Consider the following 25,426-nt stretch of genomic DNA (forward strand, 5'->3'; position numbering starts at 1 on the left):
CAGACACACTCATGGTCAATACGTTGCCTCCTTCAATCCAATCAAGTTGACACTCAGTATTAACCATCACCCACTTAGAACATTAAAACATTTCATCATGGAATACAAGGCCCTCCAATACCTGATTCCTACCTTTAAATCACGTGACAGTATTCTCTGCCGTGAATAACACTCCAACAACATTGATGTATTTTTAGTTCTAAAGTACCAGCATTTTCCCACAATAGTTACCTCATATTTGCTTTGCTCTCAGATTAGTACCTTTTTCCTGCTACTCCTTCCATGTCTCACTTCTTTTTATTTTTCAAGTTTCCTCTGAGAGATTTTTCCTAGGCACTTTTAAAAAATACTGCTAGTTTTGTTGTATTTTTTTTTTCAAGATGACTGACTAGGGGCTTTGGATGCCAGTTTTTCTCAGAAAGAAGATCAAAGGTACTGGTGAATTGGCGAGTTCAGAATATAAAGCTGAGGGAAGAGTGTCACAAGCTGTTGAAAGCCTATGGGAAGAAGTTGGGATGCCGAAAAGGAAAGCAACAACAGTCTGGCAGAGATCAACCCCCAAAGAACTTGAAGACACGTGGAAAGGGTAGGTGGGGCTGCTTCTCTGCTCCCCTCACCCCTATGACAGTCTGATGACCACCAAACTGTTGGAGAGCCCCTGTGTCCTTGTGACCATGGGCAACACTGTCAGTGGCAATTTGGAAACTTCCTACAGACAGAGAACTGGGAGGACAGCTCATGCAAGCACGCCCATACTTCCCTCAGACCTGTACTGAGATGGAAGGTATCATACTGGCTGTGCACTCATGGTGGGCCACTGCTGTGCCCAGGGATTCTCTGCCCTTGAATCACCACACCACCAGATCCCCCACAAATATGCCCCACAGTCCAGTCTGACTCTGGCAAGCACAGGGGACCAACAGGTCCCTGGGGAGTTGCAGGTCCCCCCTCCCTGGAGATCTAATTTTAGGTAGGGGCCACCCATAAGGGAGAGTAGCACAGCCCACCAAAGTCCCCCTTGGGACAAAGGAAACACAGGTGTGGCACCAGTCTCAAGAGGAGAGGAATTTACCCAACTTACAAGTATTTGAGGATACAAACCCATGGCTGGGCTCGGCTTTAAAAAAGTCTTATTTGAGATTCCTTTTATGGAACAAAGTTCCATCAAAGCCAATTTTAAAAAGCCTATATGAAGGCTGGGCATGGTGGCTCATGTCTATAATCCCAGCACTTTGGGAGGCCAAGGTGGGGAGATCACCTGAGGTCAGGAGTTAGAGACCAGGCTGGCCAACATGGTGAAACCATGACTCTACTAAAAACACAAAATTAACAGGGCATGTTGGCACATGACTGTAATCCCAGCTACTTGGGAGGCTGAAGCAGGAGAATTGCTTGAACCTGAAAGGCAGAGGTTGCAGTGAGCTGAGATTGTGCCATTTCACTCCAGCCTGGGTAAAAAGAGCAAAATTCTGCCTCAAAAAAAATTTTTTTGAAGGCTATATGAAAAACAATTATTCTTGCTGCACTTTATACAAATAATCAGGCCAAGCATAATAAAGCAAATCAGTCTTATCACGATTTGTCTTTAGTAAAATTCAGAGACTGGAGAGAGAAAAAAATTATGTTTCAAAAACTATGGTACACCTGGTATTAGACTCTATTCTTATCAGTTGTTTTTAAGGTTTTTTTCTGCAACTTTGACTATTTATTCTTGTGAACCAATCAGTGATCTCTGCAGCTCAGAAGAAACAAGAGGGATGGATAATGTAAAAATCCAGATCAATATTCTAATCCTGGACATGTATTATAATCAGCTAGCAATCCCATATCAGCTTGGTTCCAACAATTGCCCAATTCATGGAAAGCCTTTTTACTTGGGCTAATTTTACTTATTTTGCTTTATTGTTGTGAAATATATTGCTGTTGTACTCTTTGCGTAGGAATGCAGGATAAGCTTACTCAATGTTTTCTTACATTGAACACTTATTAATCTTTCAGATATCACCTTTTGTCGGAACTCAGATTTATGAATCGCCCTCACCATACTGACTCTTTCTGACTGAGCTCCTCTCTACCCCAAATACAAGAGATCCTAATAGTTAGGCAGAAATATCATCGCCCCTACTCAGCCTGAAGAAGTTGCAGACGAGGGATCTTCATCCCTCTACAACCCTCAGGATTGAGGTTTCCCTTGTAAAAGGGAGGGGGAAATATGTCAGAGGTGTTTAAACAAGAGCGACTCCATCTTGAATAGGGACTGGGCAAAATAGGGCTGAGACCTACTGGGCTGCATTCCAAGGAGGTTAGGCATTCTTAGTCACAGGATGAGACAGGAGGCCATCACAAGATACAGGTCACAAAGACCTTGCGGATAAAACAGGTTGCAATAAAGAAGCTGACCAAAACCTGACAAAACCAAGATGGCGACGAAAGTAACCTCTGGTCATCCTCACTGCTCATTATACACTGATTATAATGCGTTAGCATGCTCAGAGACATTCCCACCAGCAGTTTTCTCCTCTATTCTAATGTCACAATCTCCAAAGTGATTAGAAACCTGCATTCAAGAACACCTGTTAGAATTGTATAGCTGGTGATAAAACCACCTTCTAAAGAGGCCCAAAACAAGACAACAATTGTCCATGGATGACAAACAGTTTTAGTTAGGACAGCCACTATTAAAGCCACAATTGACAGGGAAATTTTGGTTACTTCTGTGGCATACAACAATTTTACATAACAATTATAGCCATTGATAGCATACACTAAGTCATATGGGTTTTATACCAAATAAACCAAATATGTTATTTTTGGACTTTAGGGGACCTAATCTCTAAAAGATTAATTAGGTCAGAAAAAGACATAATTTATTATTTAATTTTGGAAAGTTTGCCAGATATCAAATCCCAGGTTACCAGCGTAAGTCATTCATTTAGCCAAAATAACTCAAAAATTTTAAAAAGGCAAAAACCTCTACTCATTAATTGAGGGAAGGCTTAGCTTTCCAAACAATTTGTCTCTTTTCTTTCCTTTCTTTTTCCTGTGCTGCTTTTTGTAGCCATGTACTGAACATATAAGCCAAAACACTACCTCCTGCAGGGCTGATGGTGTGGAGGTCTCAGGAAGCTTACCTTGTGCGTTAGCACTATGCCCTCCTGGAAGCAGGTTATTTGGTGGTGCATTTCAGGCTTCATTCCAGTATGTGGCTCTTAAGAGTAAGAGCCAGCTTTTCCTCAGGTAGGCTAATTAATGGAAACACCTGCCCTGATGGGGGGTTGGGCAGGTGGTGGTGGTGGGGAGATTATGTCAGGGTGTGCTGAGGTCCCAGTTTTAGGGGCAGGAAGGTGGGAGTGCACCAGCTCTTCATCCTGAGCAGGCAGGAAAGTGATCTTCCTATCATGCCACTGTTCCAGGGCTCATGACCTTCAGTTTGAATAGACTTTGTCCTTTGGCTTCTGGCCTAAGGATATGAGGCACAGACAGACCCCTCTGGCAGCTATTGTTACCAGTGGTGAACCCATACGGGTCTGCAGCAATCTCAATTCTTGCCTCCTCAGAAGAAAGAATTTGACTGAGGGGCATAAGCCTGAAGAAGAGACTGAGGCAAGTTTTAGAGCAGGAATGCACATTTATTAAAAAGCTTTAGAGCAGGAATGAAAGGAAAGCAAAGCACACTTGGAAGAGGGCCAAGCAGCCAACTTGGAGGTCAAGTGCCCTGTTTGGCCTTGGACTTGGGATTTTCTGTGCTGGCTTACTTCTGGTGTCTTGCGTCCTTTTCTGGTGGAATACCCCTGAACTTCATATACCAGTTAAATTCTGCCATTTTGCTCTTAATGTGCATGTGTAAGCCCACGCGCCCAACTCCTGAAGATCTTATCAAAAGGGGCTGATCACCGGCTTCATGTGTTTCCTATCTATAGCGAGACTGCCTTTCCCCGGTGCTGGCTGTGACCAATTATTATTTTAGAGGGACAGTTAACAACTGCCTGACCATCAGCTGATGGTCACCTGACTTTTCTGGCGTGGTGTGGGGGGAGCCCTCTCTTGCCTTCTCATGCCTGACTAGCTACCTACTGTAACACTATCACCAAAATGAGCTTGGGGCAGAGCTTCCTCCTCCGGTCTGACAACTCTTGTGGTTTGTTTGCCTTCCATTGCCAAGCCACTGCCATTCTGTGTAGGGAGGGTGAGTTGGGCCCCATCCTTCATGCAAGCCCAAGTTGTTTGGGCTCATTTTCAGTGGGGATGGGGCTACCATGTGAAATACAAAAAGCACTTTCTTCCAGTGCATATGCACTGGCACCCAGTTCAGAGAACCTCGTTGTGTCCAAAACAGTGGACTGGGGGAGTGAGAGTTGACCCCTCTCTCCAAATCCATTCCTGGCTGCTTTGTGCAGGGCCCAACTATATCCAGATTTGGTGCTACTTGATTCCATTTTGTTGGGGCAATTCTGATTGGGGCTTCTAGGTTTATGGTAGAGAGTCCAGAATTCCTTTAATTAGTAGGGCTTGTTGTGCATGCACTAAACAAGGGAATTGGAAGAGTAGGTTGCCAAGATGCATGCAGCCTCCCAGGATGAGGTTGCCTACCATATCTCTACCTCACCTTGACCTCTCCACATCACATTCCTCCGTCCTTCCCTCCACCCTTCAACTCACTAAGAACAACTTTAGCAAGATCTAGTTTGACAGCAGTTGCCAATCACATTGCATCTTAATTTACACTATCACAGGAGTTTTAATGTTTAACAGGGACAAGTCTACTTAGGGAAATGGTGGTACATCCTACCATGATTACGAGTGATAGTAAAGGATGGTATTGTGGTTTACACTTCAGTTTTAGCTTTTTTCATCTTTTAGAGATGATCAGTGGCAATGATGATGAGCACAGCTGTGGCTACCCTTCCCAGGAGCTTAACCTCCTCTGCATTATATTATTTTAGCATTTTTTATTCTAAAATACTGCTGTAAATCAGTGTTTTTCAAATAGAAAGTGCAAATGAATCATCTGGGAATGTTCTTAAAATGCAAATTGCTAACTGAGTAGGTCGGGGTTGGAGCAGTTCTAATAAGCTCCCAGGTGATGGCCACTCTACTATGAATAGTATTGAATAGAAACTAGTCCAAACGGAAGCTTGGCTCTTGATTGTAATCTACAATCCTGATTGGAGTCCATTATTCCCTAAGTTTTAAAGCAATTATTGACACCTAGGTTGTGACATACCCCGAAGGTTGATTGTCCTTTTAGAAAGCTTCTTACTAATTTCAGAGGTTTGTGCCTTTTGGTCCGTGAACCAAAAACACACACCATCAGAAAGTATAGGGAAACTCTCAAGTTTTACTGTGTAGTTTGTGACTTCCAATTTTTTCAAATACGATTCCTAATTGTCTTATTACTTTTAGCTTTTTAAGCACTGCATTCTTCACACATTTTTCTTCATGAAATGCAAAGAATATACTTAGGACTATGAATGTATTTAAAACTTCTTGCTTCCTAATACTTTTCACGGGTTACTTTTAAAGCAAAATGATTTTTTTTTTTTTTTTTTTGAGACGGAGTTTCACTCTTGTTGCCTAAGCTGGAATGCAATGGCATGATCTCGGCTCATTGCAACCTCTGCCTCCCAGGTTCAAGCGATTCTCCTGCCTCAGCCTTTCGTGTAGCTGGGATTACAGGCATGCGCCACCACGCCCGGCTAATTTTTTGTATTTTTAGTAGAAATGGGGTTTCACCATGTTAGCCAGGCTGGTCTCGATCTCCTGACCTCAGGTGATCCGCCTGCCTTGGCCTCTCAAAGTGCTGGGATTACAGGCATGAGCCACCGTGCCCAGCCTAAAGCCAAACAGTTTTATTCATACTGTATACTTTCATCCCAAGTGCAGTTTAAAACGAACAACAACAAAAACTAGAATCTCATTTTCCAAGATCTGACAATGTCTCTGTGGCTTAGTGCAATCTGTGAAGTCACATTGTTTTATTAATACATCATAAATATAAAACCTGACTCATACCTTGATTGGAGAACTACATGCAGCACTCTCACTATGAATCTATGAGAAAAGAAACTGTTAATAGAATCCAGAAAATGTACTACTAGCTGAGGCTTTGAGTACTCAAAAGCCTATTTAAATACAACAATATTTAAAAATAAGACATATTCAACATTTGCAAGAAAAATTCAGTTTATTGAGACTCATATTGAACATTTGGCCATGACTGGAAACTGTTGAGTCAATACCATGTCTCTTGATATGGAAAGTCTTCATGTATCACAGAAAAGTTCTGGAATTTAGAAAGAACTCTGTTATTAACAAATCGTCACTAATAACACAAACTATTTCACTGAAGATTAACAACTCAGAGAATAAGCACAAGAGCATTCAGCAAACAAAGTGAAGCATTCTATATACATTCACTTTTCTCTCTATCTTGAAAAGATATGGCATTGAGATATCTTTCCTCAGCTGGGCACAGTTGCTGGCACCTGTAATCCCAGCACTTTGGGAGGCCAAAGTGGGAGGAATTGCTTGAGTCCAGGAGTTTGAGACCAGCCTGGGCAACATAGCGGGACTCCATCTCTATAAAAAAATCTAAACATTAGCCATTGTGTCTGGCTAATGTGGCTAATGTTTAGATTTTTTATAGAGATGGAGTCCCGCTATGTTGGTGCCTGCCTGTAGTCCCAGCTACCCAGGAGGCTGAGGCAGGAGGATTGCTTGAGCCCCAGATACCAAGGCTGCAGTGAACCATGATTGCACCACTCATCTCCAGCCTGAGTGACAGAATGAGACCCTGTCCCAATTTCCTCCAGGTTACAACTCCTCCTTAAAGCCCCCCAACCCAGAGTGGTCCTACTGTTTTCTGAAATTCTATAGCATTATCTGCATGACTCAAATGGCAATCATCTAAAATCATCTCAAATGTTATATTTTTTTGTATGGATCCTGTCTCCCTTAACTTGAGTGTGTGCTCCAAAGGCAGGCACCATGCTTTATCATTGGCATGTGTTCTTGTGCCTGTGGCACACTGCTAATACATGTTTCAGTCTATGATCATGTTAATTCACTCTTCTGTTTCTCCCAATCCTGCTTTTCTCTTGTAACTCTTTCCGTATACCATCCTGTAATCTAGGGTCAAATAGTATTTCATGTTTAAAGTTTGATTTCAGCAAAAGTAAATCCACCTCAAAATGAAGTCTTGTAAGCTTAATTTTTAAAAATTGCTGTATTTTCTGAAGATAACATCATAATCCATACGGAATCAACTGTACACCCACAGCGAACAAGCAAAATTATAAAATGTATCTTCATCAGTTCTAAGTGCAGAACATTTTAAAAATCTCCTGTCTCAGGCTAAACATCATAATGTTACACATCTTACCATTTTCGGGTAGGTGTTTGGCTTACGCAAAAGCAGACCGGTTACAAATATAACTAATATTAAGATGAAACCAAATGGTCCCCAGAAAAGTAGCAAAGTTTTCTTCAATAGGTCTTCACCTAGGATTAAAAATCACACGAAAAGGGGAAGTGTTAGACATTTACCACTATTTTTGAAACTGAATTATTTTATAAATACTTAAGAACTGAGTTGAGCTTGGAAACCCCTGTCATATTTGCCAGTGCATAAATACCACAATTGTGTTTGAGTATAGCGTTCCTTTCATTTGTGCAATTTTTATATAGAAAAGTACTTTACCGAACTGTGACATGTCTTATTTTCACTTAGAAAAATAACTTCCCAAAACACAATTCTTATTTCCTGATATGAGTTTGTTTATATTTGACCTTGTGAATTCTCCATTTAAAAATGACAAAATATTAGCCAAGTGATTAAACAAACATGTCCTGTGTGTCTCTTAACTCTCAGTAAGTCAAACGTGTACTTAGATCATAGGATACTGTACCAAGCAAGAGGTATCCTTCAATAAAAATTCCTGTGTGAGTAATGGAAATCATCTTTTAAGGTTACCTTTTTAAAGTTGTCTCATATTTTAAAGACCAAAGGGAGGGATAAGATTTTTCTTTTCTTTTTGATTTTGCTTTGTTAGTTTAGGGATGGAGTTTTAATGGTTCTTCTGCATAGCAAGAAATGAGCAATCACTAGGCAAACTTAAAAAGCAGACGAAGTTTGGTCTCCCTAAACTAGTACCTCTCGCTTGTTTTGGCATAATATAAAAGATCTTGAATCTTAGCCACACATCTACAAAGCTCCCTTGATCCCACCTTTCTCTTTGTCCTATTTCCTCACAATCTTGTTTTCTATTAGAAAATTATCAGTCAAATTCACATGTTCAGAGAAGATTTACAAGAATATAATCCAGAGAAATTACTGATGTAAGTTATCTGTCATGCAAAATTAACAGTGGGAAGGCAGGAAGCTCCTTTGCTGAAGTTCTACTGACTTTCCCCATACAGAGTCAATCCTGAAGAGGACATACTTTTATTTCCAAAAATATTATTGTCCTACTTTTCTATAACTTGAAATATCCAATAAGAAATGTCCTAAAGAACTGAGACCACATGCAACTCAAGAAATTCCTTGTTTCTAATTTCAAAGTCATTAAGATTCTATGAAGAGGGCCGGGCACAGTGGCTCATGCCTGTAATCTCAACACTTTGGGAGACCGAGGTGGGCGGATCACTTGAGGCCAGGAGTTCAAGACCAGCCTAGCCGACATGGTGAAACTCTGTCTCTACTAAAAAATACAGAAATTAGCCAGGCATGATGGTGCATGCCTGTAATCCCAGCTACTCAGGAGGCTGAGGCACGAGAATCGCTTGAACCCAGGAGGCAGAGGTGGCAGAGAGCCAACATCATGCCACTACACTCCAGCCTGGGTGATAGAGCAAGACTCTGTACCAAAAAAAAGGAAAAGATTTCCCTCAAAGCAAGAGAAATCTTAGGCATCACTATCACTGATAAGATTGCATGTAAAATACAGAAAAGAATATATTTTTTGAGGATATGGCTAAAAACTCACCATAACCACTTTATACAATGCATTGACTAATGACAAGATATAGTTCAGGACATAACTTTAGAGTTTCCTGATTTTTTAAAACAGTAACAAAAATGAAAAATATAAAACTAGTAAGTCTTTCTGATTCCATATAGCTCTTGGTTGAGTTTTCCGCTGTCTTGCTATTTTTTCTCCATAATCCTTAGTGATTATATAATCTATTAGGCTTCTCGTTTATTGCCTATCTCTACCCAGTTGGAAATAAAATATAAGTTCCCTGAGGGTAGAGATTTCTTTACTGCTATATCTGTAATGCTTGAAAAGAGTCTGATACATAGTAGGTGCTTAATAAATATTTGATGAATGAAAAGGATCAATGATACCACTATATTCGTAGGGAGATAATAGAGATTCCACTATAGCAGAACAACATGAAAGGAGATGGATGATTGATAGATATGGCAGTATCTGTCTGTATCAACATCAGTATATTTATTTAGAGCTGCATCTATATCTATGTACCTGAAAGAGCAATGCTGAGTTGATTTCCTTCAACTTTGAACATTTATTAGTAATTTCTACTCTTAAAGCTAATACATTGTGAAGCACAATCACATTTTACCTCATTCTTTAGGCTTTTTAGTTTATGTTGCTATGTAATTTAAATGACTTTATCACAAATCACTTTAAATCAGTGTTGTAAGTGAATGGAATGAATATGTATTTTACTATTCATGACCTTTTAATTAGAAAAATATTCCTTTGGAATAGTAGTAGACACCCAGAAACAAATGTGTGCTGATCTATACTTGCTTTAAGATTTCTATTCTCTTGAATAATGAAAGCATGTGAAAATATTGACTAAAATACGTTCCTGCCAATCCCTCAAAAGAATGAGCATATTATCTATATTGACAGAAAAACAAGAATTTTGATAATAGAAGTATAACAATATTCCTAGTCCTAACTGAATGAATATTAGGCTTTTAATAAATCTTTATTCAATTGAAGTGCTTGCTAACTTATCCTCTCTGTTCATAGACTATATGGGAAAGTCCTTCACTTTTGTAATTACAAAATACACCAAAAGAAAATTAATTTTGCTAGCAAAGAGCTCATTATTTAGTTACTGTCCTTTTAGCTCATACCTTCCCAGCATTGTTTATCACTCCACTCACTCCAAATTCCATCATCTGAGCAATAAATATTCACTTTGCTTCTTACTACAAAGCATAATTGTCGGGTTTCATTTGTTGTTTTCAAGGTGTACGTTTCATTTTCAACTGTAGCAGTCTGAAAGCCAAGGACAAAATCAGATGCCATTATTTGATCTAGTTGCAGCTAGACAGATTCCATATCTGTCCCTTTCAAAGTGGGTTTTATTACATAAAATGTATGCAATCTATGCATCAAAAGACTGGAAATGCATAATCCCAGCAGTAATTAGCTCTCTGTATAGTGGGGGTTTTAAAATCATTGTTTCTTCCCTTCTTTATCTATATTTTATTTCTACAGTGATAATGGATCACTTACAGTGAAGGACAGCATGTGTGAGAGGGCAAAATTCCTAGATAGCCTTGGTGTTTATAACACCCAGTATGTGGACTAGTGTCAAATTTCCCAGATTCTATGAACTGGAAGATGCTACATACACTCAGTTACCAAAAGACAGAGCTAGCATGTGAATGTTATTACTATGGAAACTATAGAGTTCACATATTAATATATAGCTTTTTCATTTTTCCTTATTCTTATTTCCTTATTCTGATTGTTAATAAGAATAAGGAAAACCTACATAACAATGCTCAGGGCTTGGAATAAGAATGAGGAAACAAAACCTGTATAACAGTGCTCATGGCTTGGTATGAAACTATTGCTACAGTTATGAGACTATCTCAAGGCTGGGTGATCTCAGTAAAAAAATCACTGAAGCAATTATTTCAATTTTGCATTTCAAAGAGCTGAAGAATTTTTCTCATTCAATATAATAGCTTTTCCTTCGGCGTAACTTATCTTAGGAATCAACATAATGTAGTGTAGACTTAAGTAGACTGGGAACCAGATCTGAAATCTAGTTCTAGCTGCATAATTTGATTGTAAGTGAATTTACATACCTGGGATCTATACATCAATTCAACAACCAGTTTTCTTATCTGTATATGAAAGGAATGAATTAGAACTACTGGCTCACTAACTTCTCTCTACCACTCTCTAAACCGGAAACTAATAAGGAAAAATAATATATAACAATGTGTGATTAAACACATCACCACATAGTTGGTGCTGGTGGCGGTAATTAGTCTTGCAACCATTCCCTAATTCCCCAGGCAGCCCTTCTTGCCTGGTACAAGCAATTCTCTTGTAAGCCTGCCATACTGTAATTTTGACCTGATGGTTGTTCCTCAATAAGTGGTCTTGGTGGTTTTTTTTTTTTTTAATTTTGTTTTGCTTTTACTTGAGGCCTCTCCACAATCCATCTTAAGCCTTCAGCAACTTTAATTTATTGACACAAAATTGAAAACAAGTGACTAGATAATGTCTAAGGTCCTATGTAACTTTAAAATTGGTATCATTCATTATACTTTTGTCCATTAGCTTATTTGGCTTTCTGGAAATTGAACGAAGATATATGTCATGTTCTTTACCTCACGTGGATGCAACTGATTTTGGTTCTCACATTCACTATTTTATTTAAAAGGCTGTAGTTATGATTTTCCCAAATAAATGCAATATTCATACCACCAAGGTAGTATCATCTTCTCTGATCTCAATTTCATAATCTAAACACCTTGCTGGAATAGGTCCCAAAGGTATGCTCCATTTCAGCTTGATTTCATATAAACTCTCCCGAGTAAAAGTAAGATAGCCTGGCGGCAAAGGTTTAACTGAAAAGCAAAAGGGAACCATTTCAACACGGAGATTGTTGAAGTTTAGCAGTAGCCTTTATCCAAAGCTAGGGACACCTGGTAACAGAAACCTCCAGGGATAAACCAAGTGGCTCAGTAATATTCCTTATGATATGTATTAAAATCAAAGTTGCTTGCCAACCAAGATGAGTTTATTAACAAACGGTTAATTTGGAAACTCATTTTTGACAAGTCACCCACTGACAAATATATAAGTCCAAGAGAAAAGTTCAAAGACCCAAATCATTACAACCATTTTCCATTTTGTAGCATTAGAAATAACAACCACAATCAATAATACTACTACTTTTACAAATAGATAACCCTATTTAGTGCTTATGCTATTTCAGACACTGTAAGTACCAAGGATGTTACATAATAATCTCATTCATGCCTCACAATAAACCTATCAGGTGGTCCTCTATTATCCTCATGTTACTACTAAGGAAATTGAAACAGAGTAACTTGCCCAAAGTCACACGACTAGAAAAATGGTAGATCTAAGATTTAAACCCAGGTCTGGCAGACTCTAGAACCCATCACTCTCATAACTATTAGAACTGAAAATATAGACTCAATAAATATCCAGCCATTTGTCTATTGAGGCCTGGGAAGAAGTATCTTCATAATTAATCCATCACTAACACTAGACAAAAGTACTGTATAGCAGAAAAACTGAAGATGGAAAATAAAATTGTGAGTTCTAAATGAAAATGATACTTTAACCTTTATTCAATTTCTTATCTTTCATCCTTATATATTTAATAAGAGCCACCTCATACACTCTGCTGACTCTCATTTTTCTGTCTTTGCATTTCCATAGGTCTCTGTCTCTCTCTCTGTCTATGTCTCTCTCTCCTTCCTTCCCTTTTTCTCTCTCTCACCCTCTCAAGTGGTTGTAAATGGCCTAAACTAGAAACAATGAATTTAAAGTTGTTTGTTGGTTTACATCACCTATATTTTGAAGCTGAAAAGTGAAATAACTGGATCTGATAGGCTTGTTCTCTGATGATCCATTAACACAAATATAGAAATCTTTATAGTCTGATGCCTCCAAATAGGGAAATCTGCATCCAATATTTTGTCCATCAGCCTTGATGTAATCAACACACTGTAATGCATGATCCAAGCCCTCATACCTGTAAAATGAGTGTTGTGAGAATTGTGTTTAAATAACAGTCTCTTCCAGTATCAAGGTGCTTCATTTTCAATTATATTAGGATACCATGTCAGTTTAAAAATCATTTAATAATGTACAATATTTATTAAGCACCTACTATATGTCAGGCACTATGATAAGCACTAGGGAAAAAACAGTAGGGAAAGCAGACACAGTCCCCGATTTCATGGAGCTTACAATTTGTTGGGAGTCTTCGCAAAATCTCAAAGACAAGGATTCTTACTTGTGTACTTAGATTATATTGATTCATCAACAAGGTTTGTGAATCAAAGAATAAGATTCCTAGTAAGAAAACCTATGATTTATACAAATAATCCTGCATGATATTGCCTTTTAAGTTATTTTACTGGGGAAGTTATTTTAAAAGAAAGCAAATTTTAAAGCAGACTTAGAAAATATTATGTTTAATAAAATGAATGAAAATCTGGAGTATACAATACACATCAAGAGATAAACCTCAGAAAAGCCAACTGTAGGAGGGCAAAAGGAGAAGAAGGAGTTATTTGGCAAGTAAATATTTAATTTTCTCATCTATTAAATGAGAAATGTTACCATATCATTTAAAGTTAACCTTATTCCAGTAACAAAGCTAAAAGGAACTAGGAGTGATTCCCTACTAAATTCAAAAGCAACAAATGCTTGCTATTTTCCTAAAGAATAGCTTGCAATGCAAACCATGACATTATCTGTAAAAGCAGCCAAAATCCCTGTTGAAAAGAGGCCTACATTGGCTACATTGCAGCTGATAAGGTGCCGGTACACATATCTGGACTCTACTAAATTAACTTTATGCCAACCATTTACTTTAGGGAGAGTTTGCAAAATTGTTGTCTCTTGGTTAGTTCACTTGATTAGAGTTTGGGAGACTTCAGTTCCAGGCTTAACTCCATACAGACTTACTTGATGCCAGCAGGGAAGACTTTATTGTCCAATCTCTAAAATGTTAATGTTTATTCCTCCCTATTTCACTAAGATGAGGATCAAATTATATCAAATATGAACTACAATATACAGGAGGGCAGAGACTTTCTCTTATTCATGCTTTTGTCCTTTTTATCTAGAACACTGCCTGGCATTTAAAAGATGCTTAATATTTGTTGAATTAATGAACAAATAATTTAGATCTTTGAAATTTACCTATCCAATTCCAGATGAGGAAACAAAAATTCTAAAAGAAAAAAGTACTTGCCCAAGGCCGCCAAGTTAAATGATGCTAGAGCAGGGATTAGAACCCAGATCTCAGGATTGCTAATAGTTTATAGCTTATCATTTATCTATTATTATTTCTAAAGAAAGATGCCATGATAATTTGGAACTAGAACTCACCAATAGTAATGCTTAGTCCTCTCTTGATTTGTCCATTATTTAGTAAATGCATATGTTTGGATAATTACCTATCAGTTTATCAGTGCTATCACTTGTTTCATCTATGTAATAAATATTTAGTGGTAATCTACTATGGGTATAGTACTTTGGAGGTAGGCAAGAGAAATATAATAAATAATTCATGCCCACCAATCCCTTAAAAATTTAACAGGAGACAAAGCACACATATATGAGAAAAAATTTAAATGCCATCTGGACAATAAATAATTACAGGCTATAAAAAAAATAGTTCAAGGCCAGGTGCAGTGGCTCACGCCTGTAATCTCAGCACTTTCGGAGGCTGAGGTGGGCAGATCACTTGAGGTAAGGAGCTTGAGGCCAGGCGCAGTGGCTCACGCCTGTAATCTCAGCACTTTCGGAGGCTGAGGTGGGCAGATCACTTGAGGTAAGGAGCTTGAGACCAGCCTGGGCAACATTGTGAAACCCCATCTCTACTAAAAATGCGAAAGTTAGCCAAGTGTGGTGGCACACGCCCATAATCCCAGCTGCTCGGGAGGCTGAGGCATGAGAATCGCTTGAACCCAAGAGGTGGAGGCTGCAGTGAGCCGAGATCGCACCACTGCACTCCAGCCTGTGTGACAGAGGGAGACTCTTGTCTCAAAAAAAAACAAAAACAAAAAAACAAAAAAACAAAGTAATAGCTCAAGAAAAACGAAACAGAAGCTGACATGATCAGTTAAAGGTTAATGAAACTGGGGAGCAGATGAGCCTTGAAAAAGATGGATAAAAATTGGTGAAAGATTATTGCCACAATTTCAGCTCCTGTTATTGGTCTATTCAGAGACTCAACTTCTTCCTGGTTTAGTCTTGGGAGGGTGTATGTGTTGAGGAATTTATCCATTTCTTCTAGATTTTCTAGTTTATTTGCATAGAGGTGTTTGTAATATTCTCTGATGGTAGTTTGTATTTCTGTGGGATTGGTGGTGATATCCCCTTTATCATTTTTTATTGCATCTATTTGATTCTTCTCTCTTTTTTTCTTTATTAATCTTGCTAGCAGTCTATCCATTTTGTTGATCCTTTCAAAAAACCAGCTCCGGGATTCATTGATTTTTTGAAGGGTTTTTTGTGTCTCTATTTCCTTCAGTTCTGCTCTGATTTTAGTTATTTCTTGCCTTCTGCTAGCTTTTGAATGTGTTTGCTCTTGCTTTTCTAGTTCTTTTAATTGTGATGTTAGGGTGTCAATTTTGGATCTTTCCTGCTTTCTCTTGTGGGCATTTAGTGCTATAAATTTCCCTCTACACACTGCTTTGAATGCATCCCAGAGATTCTGGTATGTTGTGTCTTGGTTCTCGTTGGTTTCAAAGAACATCTTTATTTCTGCCTTCATTTCGTTATGTACCCAGTAGTCATTCAGGAGCAGGTTGTTCAGTTTCCATGTAGTTGAGCGGTTTTGAGTGAGATTCTTAATCCTGAGTTCTAGCTTGATTGCACTGTGATCTGAGAGACAGTTTGTTACAATTTCTGTTCTTTTACATTTATTGAGGAGAGCTTTACTTCCAAGTATATGGTCAATTTTGGAATAGGTGTGGTGTGGTGCTGAAAAAAATGTATATTCTGTTGATTTGGGGTGGAGAGTTCTGTAGATGTCTATTAGGTCCGCTTGGTGCAGAGCTGAGTTCAATTCCTGGGTATCCTTGTTGACTTTCTGTCTCGTTGAACCAACCCAAATGTCCAACAATGATAGACTGGATTAAGAAAATGTGGCACATATACACCATGGAATACTATGCAGCCATAAAAAATGATGAGTTCACGTCCTTTGTAGGGACATGGATGAAACTGGAAATCATCATTCTTAGTAAACTATCGCAAGAACAAAAAACCAAACACCGCATATTCTCACTCATAGGTGGGAATTGAACAATGAGAACACATGGACACAGGAAGGGGAACATCACACTTCGGGGACTGTTGTGGGGTGGGGGGAGGGGGGAGGGATAGCATTGGGAGATATACCTAATGCTAGATGACAACTTGGTGGGTGCAGCGCACCAGCATGGCACATGTATACATATGTAACTTACCTGCACATTGTGCACATGTACCATAAAACCTAAAGTATAATAATGATAATAATAATAATAATAAAAGAAAAAATAATAATAATAAAATAAAATAAAATTAAAAAAAAGAAAAAAAAAAATTGGTGAAAGAAAGATAGAGCCAGAGGGCATTCCAGAAGGTAATGTAAACAAAGGTATAAAAGGCAATAACACGGGTGAGAAAAAAATGTAGAGATGGATCTAAATGGAGTGGAGCATTCACATTGGTAATAGTAGACAGTATGGCAGCCTAGATTTTATCCTGGGGCAATGAGTAGACGCAGGAGGTTTTTGAACAAGAGAGTGGTATATGAAAATGGCAATATAGGAAGATAAAGCTGGCTACAGTGTGCAGAATGAATAAAAAGGGGAGAGATTGGAAGGGGAGAGATTGGGAGCAGAGCGACTGTCATTTGGGAAGCAATGGCAATCATCCAGGTGTGGAATGAGGGAAGCCTAAAGTAGAGCTCTTACAGTAGAGATGGTAGGTACTTAACAGATGTGCAACCTTGCAAAGGAGCATCAGAACATGGTGATCATGTTACCCTAAAACAATTAAGAAATTAAGGAGATACATGAGTCACAATGGCCAAGTTTAAAAGCTTCAGTGACTGTTAACAAAGGAGGAAGTCAGAAAAAAGATTCAATTTAATAGATAACTGATTTTTTTTAAAAAAACAAGAATATAAAATATGTCAAAATTGTTTAAGTTCTAACCTCATCTATCTAAAGGATACAAAATTAACCCAGTACAGAAACAATTATTGCATTCCTTATATCACCCATAGAATACCTTCCAGTATCTACATCCTAAAACCACTTACACCCATTGAAAACTTCAAATAATTGTAAACAATTATCATCATAAATACAACTCTGACAAGTATAATGAATTTAACTTAGTGAAAATATAGTTACTCATACTATCGATTAATTTGAGTAGACATTTTTTAATATGGAATTCTAATTATAAAAATACTTACCAGTAAAACAAGTTGTAATTGGTATCAAGAAGTACACCTATGCCAGGTTTCCAAGAACAGAGTAAATATTGCCAATTGTAATATACACAATCCATATCCTGAACTTTAGTTTCTGGAATTCCTAAGGAACAAATCAATTGTGAATGTTTGAAAGGCTTGGTGATGAATCATTTGTGAAATCATTTCACAATTTTACTTCATTTCCTATGACCTCTTTATTTTATTTTGCAATCAACATAACAGGATTATTTCAAAAGGAAGTTACTGGGAATCACTTCACGATAAGAGGGACATGCAAAACCAAAAATCATTTGAGGGCTCATTTACTCATATTAGTATAAGCATATGCAAAAGTAGTAAATTGATTATTCTAGGATACTCTGAGCAGATGAATACTCACGAATGTTTACTAATATGACCCCAAAACTGGGAACTAAATCAATAAAATAATATACAGGTTTTGCCAAAGGTATTTGCTGATTTAAAGAATTTTAAAAGGCTAATCACCAACTACAAGAAAGATTCTATTTTGTGCCACGCTGTCACAGGATCTATTGTGCCTACAGCCTGGTACATAAGATTAAGGGACTTATTCCCAAATGAATTGTTCTGATAGTATTAAATATGAAAAGAGAGCTTTGTTTTAACCTTGTGGTGATATCCAATAAGTAGTTTCTGCCCAGGAACTTTGAACTTCTGATCCATTTGTGCATTGCCATGGTAAAAGCGTGTGTATCTTCGCTTCAATGCCCTTGTTAAGATCAAACCCATCTTTGTAATGTAGATTCTTAGTAATGATGGTCTGTTTGACAAAAAGATGAGACAAAGTCAAGCTTAGAAACCTCCATGGTATAGTGAGCTATATTAATAAGACTAATACATCATTAATACCCTGGAGAGTCCCCAATATCTAAGACAATCCTAGAGACTATTTGATACAATGCCACAGATACATTTCCAGCAGAGCTCACCTCTGTATGTCATATCATTTTATGAGATCATTTGAATCTTAACATCTAATTCCAAATAAAAACAAAAACTTTTGGAAGGGAAAAAAACTTTATGGCAGAAACTTGAGCTATATCTGCTTGGAATCAAATAGATAATTTTCATATACCATAGGCACATTACTTGGCAAATCATGTCACACTTCAAAATATAATATGAAACCTTCAAGAAATACATAAAGTAAAACGCTGGAAGTAACCAGAGAAATACAGACAAATCATGAGCTTCTGGAGGACAAAAATCATTTATTATTTATTCATATATTCCTGATACCTAGTAGAGTGCCCAGCACAAAGTTGATCAATAAATGCTCAATTTGAATTCTCTTGAAACTACCTAGCTGAATTAGAGAGGTAACAGAATGCCATCTACAACAGAAATCTTTGAATATACATGCTTGTTGAGTATATAAGTAGTTAATAATTCAAAACATTTTCATTGAGCTCTTACTACAATATATACAATGAACCATAATCCTGCGACCTTCTGTGGGAAGGGTACAAAGATAAATAAGCCTTGTCTCCTACAGTAGAAAAGGTCACAGGTCAGTGGCATGTATAAGGCCCACATCCAAGAATATAAGCAATTGTAAAATACAGTGAAATGCTCTTCTAGTGAAGTGCTGCTCTTCAAGTTCATATTGCATGAGACCGAGTTTTTTTTTTTTTTTCTTGTTCTTCCAATGGCAATCTTAACACTGGATGGGGTGAAAACAGATATAGCAGGATGCATAGGAGACAGAAGCTGATGTGGAAGCTTTTTATATCCTAATTAGAACTATTGAGATATGGGAATTGGAGCAGACACTAAAGTCAGGAATCACAAAGTAACACCTGATGATCACTCTGATACGGCAAATGCATGCTTTACATACCGTCCATGTTTCACTACCAATGTTTCGGTATTTTAGTTCATATTCCACTGTGCATTCCTTAAAATTATCCAGAGACAGTGGGGGTTGCCATTGCAAATAGAGATAACCTAAGTATCCGGGATCCACTATCTCAAAATCCTGAGGAGGGTTAACTGAAATAAATCAATAAAACACTTTTATTTTTTCTGTATTTTATGACAAATATTGCTAAATCTAGATGGCTTCCAAATGTCCACCAATTGATTAACAGATAAACAAAATGTGCTACATGCATACAATCAAATATTATTCAGCCATAAAAAGACATGAAGTACTGATTCATGCTACAAAATGGACGAACCTTGAGAACATTATACTAACTGAAAGAAGCCAGACACAAAAGACCACATATTGACATAGTTCCATTTCTATGAAATTTCAAGATAGACAAATCCATAGAGAGAGAAAGTAGATTCGTGGTTGGTAGGGGCTGGAGGGAGAAGCAATGCAGAGTGACTGCTTAATGGGTTTAGGGGCTGTTTTACGGGTGATGCAACTATTCTGGACTTTGATAGTGGTGATTGTTGCACAACTTTGTGAATATACTAAAAACCAATGTACAGTAAAGAGTTTTACTATACATGTATAGTTTTAAAGAGTATAGTTTTGTATAAAGAGTTAGTTTTGTGTAAATTATATCTCAGTAAGGCTGTTAAAAAATCTAGATTACTGCTATATAGTTGTTCCTTCTTTGAGAAATCACATATGCAAAATGTGACTTTGCCTCACTAGGTATTAATTTTTAGAGAAGCAAAAAATTCAATGTGGCTTTATCTCTGTGGTCATGTACGCCAGAATTTGGTCTAAGACGGGAACATTTTATTACAAAAATCTGTCTAACAGCAATAACAAATCAACATAATAGAAATATATGTATTTTAATTATATTAATTATAATATAATATATAATATAATAATATACTATAAATAATTTTAACTAATAATAAAACATTAACATTATATTAAATATAATAAAATAATATAATTGAAAAATTAAATAATTCTATATTTTTAAATTTTACGTTAAATTTCTGTACCTTTTTTAATGTATCTAATTGTCATAAAAGATAGGATAGTAGCTAAGGATAGTAATTAAGGAACTGTTCCAGTTAGTTTAGTACCAGGCAATGAGGTTTCAGATACTTAATCTGTTAAAAAAGACTATACAAAAAGGTATGGACAGTGTTTTTAATTTGGCATTTATCGCACAAAATGTGTGTCAACATCAGTTATCTTATACAAGAAAGTGACTAGTAAGAACATAGCTTTTGTTCATGAACTTCCTGAAATAGTTTCAATAACAATTCATCTACTAGTTAGTTATGCACTTCCCTAAGGTAGGTCAAAAAGACAGTTAATTTTCCATTAAAATCCATTTAATGTTACTTTTCCTAATTTAAAAACTATTCCATTAAAATCCATTTACCTTTTATCTCGGTGTCTGAAGATGAAGTACAGCCAAATGTTGTGCTTATCAGAAAGGTATATAAGCATCCGATAGCCAAGCAAACGAAAGCCATTTCTCCAAGATTTAAAACCTTGATATTGCCTCTCTACGAAGGAAAAATATAACATTTTAACTTTATCTTACATCAAAAATCAAACTAAACGTGATTAAAAATACTTTGGAAAGCTCTCTGTGTGCTTTCTACCAAGAATTGGGAAAACTGTGTCCACCTCAGACCATGGAAACAGAAATAATCAAGTTAGGAACCAATATAATTGGAAAGAAAGGATTCTAGTCTCATCCTACTTACAAGAATAAAAACAAAGCAAAACAAAAACCCTTGTAGCTCCTCACCTCCCCGGCCGACAGGCACACTTCTCCTGACCAGGTTATGGCGACTTCAAACAGCCTTCATCGGGAAGACCGTTAGACCCACGAGAGTGTTCTTACTGGTTCACAATGGAGTTATGATATCATCCATCTCCATAGCAACCGTCTCCCCTAGCAACACATAAAACACTGTCAAATACTCTTTTCTGAGGGGGAAAAAAAAAGAAAAAGAAAAATTTATTTGAAAGTTATTTCGGCCCGGCATGGTGGCTCATGCCTGTAATCCCAGCACTTTCGGAGGCCGAGGCGGGTGGATCACCTGAAGTCAGGAGTTTGAGACAGCCTGGTCAACATGGTGAAATCCTTTCTCTACTAAAAATACACAATTAGCCAGGCATGGTGGCGGGCGCCTGTAATCCCAGCTATTTGGAAGGCTGAGGCAGGAGAATGGCTTGGACCCGGGAGGCGGAGATTGCAGTGAGCCGAGATCCCACCATTGCACTCCAGCCTGGGCAATAGAGCGAGACTGTCTCTAAATAAATAAATAAAATAAAATAGAAAGTTATTTGACCACTGAGAAAGCTCAGAACCTAAACCGAAGCCTCAGAGAGTTCAAAACTTTGCTCTGTTTCCTCATAAATATTTATTTTTTTAGTTTAAAAAAAGTGTTTATTTAGCTCTTTCGACCCCTGCTGGACGATTGACTTTCTTCTTTGCTCCTTTTTTCTTTTAATTACTTTTTTTAATCAAAATTTTTTATTTCCATCTACTCTCATTATTGTTCCACTTTTTCCTGTGTTTCCTTTATTAGTAAATGGCATCGTCATCCTTCCAGTTACCCAAACCAGAAACCTGGGAGTCTTCTTCAACTCCTCTCCCATTTAATCTCTCCATTACCACTACCACTTCCTAAATGGAGGCTCTTAGCAGGGATCTCCTTATTCAGTCTTTCCTGCCTCTGATCCATTTTCCACACCATATACAGCAAGAGTGACCTTTCTAAAGGGCAAATCTGAACTTTTCATCTCTTTCTTAAACTAAAACAGCATTTCATTGCCATAGAATACAATTTAGTCATCTTTCCGTTCTTGACGGATATTGGTTTTATGATCAAAATTTAAAGGACTCGTGCCTTCAAATAACTACTCAATTAAAAATACTTTGCTTTTCAGGAAAAACTACTACTCCCAATTCCATACACTTCTCTTCGAATCTATATTCTGGAACCAATAATTTCACATAAAGTAAAGGATTAAAAGTCACTTAAAAGAAAAGAAGGGACTGCCCTTCTTTTCTTGTGCATAGATTAATTCAATAGGACAGACCCTCTCTTCCACCCCACCCTCTTCCCCCTACCTGATCCATCTGTAATATTGTAACTTTGGTAAGCTTCAATGGCTACTTTATAGAATCTTAGGATCAAATTTTTAGAACCAGTATGTATGTTACAGACAATGCTAGTCAAATTCTCTTTTATAAATTGGGAAGTAAAACTCAGACTTGCCCCGCCCAAGATTACACAGCAAATTAGTAACAAAGCTGGAAGTAGAACAGAGATCTCATGATTCCCAGTCCTGTGCACTTCCACCCTATTCTGCTGAGTCCCACAGGCTTGACTCAGGATTATGAAGCTTTTCCTCTGGAACCCCAGTGTTTAAATCTTCCTTTAATTAGCTAACCAAGCTGAATCAATACCATGTTATTTTAAAAATTCTGTGCCTCATAAAATCAGGAGAGAATGTCATTTCTCTCACTGAGGCCCAACAAATCTCTCTTTCTCCCCAATTCCTCTCTCTCTACTTGCCAGCCAATGGCTGCCCACTAATGCATCTATAAGTACTAGGTAGATTTGGCTAACAGAAGGTTACGGATCTTCCACAGAGCTACCCTCATAGATTAAGATGAACACACTGGTTACTACTGGGATCAGGGCAATAGGTCTGACAAAGAGAAAACCTTCCATATTTCCTTTAAGGACTAAGGGCAATCAGGCTGCCCTTAAAATGCTCTCAGAGAGATTCTAACAAAATTCTCTCCCCCCTATCGATCCGTCCTTTAAAATTTCGTAGCATTGTGTCATGTACAGCATAAATGCTAAGTAAAGAGTTTAACATTATTTGCTTCTATTCCATTTATAGGCTATGAAATCTGATTCAGGCTATCAAATAGCATTTCACGGATCAGACTGATCAATATACCCAAGCGAAGGTGGAAAATGGGATAGCTAGCTTCTAGCATCACTTATGGATAAACCCACAAAAGGAGTTGCTGAATTACACCTAGGGCCCAACCAAGACTTTCTTACCCAAATGAACACAAAGACAATTCTCTCCTTTGCTTCTGGGTTACAGGATTGTCACTAGCGCAATGAGGGGCTTTATACACTATGTGGTTACCAGGAACACCAGAGTTTTTCGCAAGGACCAGGGGGACCTGAAGACAAAGGGAAGATTAGAAAAGCAAATGCAGACATATTAGATTTGAAAAAGTTGTTTTTATATATTTCAGACCCCCAGACCACAGTTCATAACCACTCATCTGGTCTTAGCTCTTCATTTTTAAAAATAAGGAAATAACAGCCAGAGAGGAAGGTAAGTAAGCCAAGTGTACACAACTTATTGGTGGCAGAGCTGGGATTGAAAACCACATCTCCTGAACCCTTTCCACTAACTAGCAAATAAACGTTCTTATCATAATCAATCTATCCTGCACCTATTTTACTAGAAGCCTCTTCCTAACTCCCAACCTTCCTCTACCTACTGTCACCACCCAAACCATCCAGCCCACCACAGTTTTATCATTATAACACTTCTGACAGAGTAATAATTCAATAAATATTTATTGAGCATCTTTGGAAGTTTTTTTGCCAGATACTATCCCAGCTAAATCTTGCAGAAGATACAAAGTGAAAGTGGCAACAGTCATAGTATCTGTCATAATAATAGTACCTTCTAGTATTTATTCAACATCTCAGGCACTGCCCTGTGCTATGCAATTTATATGCATTATCTCATATAATCCTCACAGTCAGACTTGGACATATATACTATTTTTAGTTCTATGTTATTTGTTTAAATTTTCTTTTTAAGTTTAATTTAATTTTTAATTGATACATAATGATTGTACATATTTATGGGGTACAGTGTAATGTTTTGATACATGGATAACGTTGTGTAATGATCAAATCATGGTAATTAGCATATACATCACCTCAAACATTTATCAGTTCTTTGTGGTAAAAACATTCAAATTCCTTTCTTCTAGCTTTTGAAAAATACAATTCATTATTGTTAGCTATACTCACCTTACTGTGCAATAGAAATCAGAATGTATTCCTCTTATCTAACTGTAACATTGTACTCATTCACCAACCTCTCCCCATCCCAGCTCCCTTATTCCCTCCCCAGCCTCTGGTAACTTCTATTCTACTCTCTACTCTATGAGATTAACTTTTTAAAGACCAGAAACTATGACATACAGAAGTCAAATGGCTTCCCTCAAGTCACACACCATAAATGGTGAAACTTGGATTTAAATCTAGACAATCTAGTACCAGAGCCCTTGATGGTAATCACTACACTAGGTATTTTCCATGCCTAAGATCAATGTGGAGGGGAGTTTTCTATTTCTACCCACTCAGTTTTACACAATACTATTGTTGGGATAGTTTCTCACTGAGAATCTCCTTTGGAATGGCAAACCTAAAGTGATTGATTGCCTCGTCTCAGCCTCGCTTCTCCACCGCTTCAAAGTCATGCAACATAATACTCTCACTTTAAGAGCTGGCTGCAATCTTTGCATTATTGGAGAAATTCAGGTACTTACCAATCATATGGTTTCTCAAGAAATAGATTAACATAAGCAGTTATCACAGGTCCTCTTTTGTTCTCCTCTCTACTTTAGAGACATTAATTAGAATCTCTAATACTTTCCTGCCTAATAATCAAGCACGTAGAAAATATTAGTTAGGTATTCCTGAAACAGTCACAGGGCCAGGACACAGATTCTACAAGCCACAAGATGGGGAAGTTATGGGTGGGGCCAAAAGCCATCTAAAGCAAATTTGGAATTATATCAAGGTGCTGTAAAAGCTGGCAGGACCAACTATTCTTTGGATAAAGTAACAGATACATAGTCAAGGAGCTTTTTATAATAAAAGGCATAACGGTGTAAGTATCAATCTGGATTTCGCTCCTGCCTCAACCACTGTGATAAGAGGTAAATTATATCTCAATTTGTATCTATAAAATGGAGGTAATGATACA

The 25,426-nt window shown here is 37.5% G+C and overlaps 1 protein-coding gene across 1 annotated transcript; it reads right to left on the reverse strand.

Annotated features, from left to right (window-relative positions):
• Positions 1-6,165: 6,165 nt before the first annotated feature.
• IL13RA2 (interleukin 13 receptor subunit alpha 2) lies at positions 6,166-23,591 on the reverse strand. The gene is made up of 11 exons (XM_009235191.2): positions 23,467-23,591; positions 21,186-21,332; positions 20,811-20,937; positions 19,346-19,497; positions 18,112-18,265; positions 17,464-17,584; positions 12,824-13,008; positions 11,703-11,848; positions 10,112-10,256; positions 7,382-7,500; positions 6,166-6,283 (listed from the first exon to the last, which is right to left on the reverse strand). The coding sequence occupies exons 3-11, from the start codon at positions 20,902-20,904 to the stop codon at positions 6,233-6,235; spliced, it is 1,167 nt and encodes a 388-aa protein (XP_009233466.1). The 5' UTR covers positions 20,905-20,937; positions 21,186-21,332; positions 23,467-23,591; the 3' UTR covers positions 6,166-6,232.
• Between the last annotated feature and the right edge of the window lie 1,835 nt (positions 23,592-25,426).

This window comes from Pongo abelii, chromosome X (genome assembly GCF_028885655.2).
Source record: "Pongo abelii isolate AG06213 chromosome X, NHGRI_mPonAbe1-v2.0_pri, whole genome shotgun sequence".
In the NCBI taxonomy this organism is placed as follows: domain Eukaryota; kingdom Metazoa; phylum Chordata; class Mammalia; order Primates; family Hominidae; genus Pongo; species Pongo abelii.

Coding starts and splice junctions, on each gene's coding strand:
- IL13RA2 (XM_009235191.2), bottom strand. CDS start 20,904: ATGGCTTTCGTTTGCTTGGCTATCGGATGCTTATATACCTTTCTGATA. Junction 13,009..17,463: donor AATTACAACTTGTTTTACTG/GTAAGTATTTTT, acceptor CTCATTTTACAG/GTATGAGGGCTTGGATCATG. Junction 7,501..10,111: donor TGATAAACAATGCTGGGAAG/GTATGAGCTAAA, acceptor TTTTAATCCTAG/GTGAAGACCTATTGAAGAAA.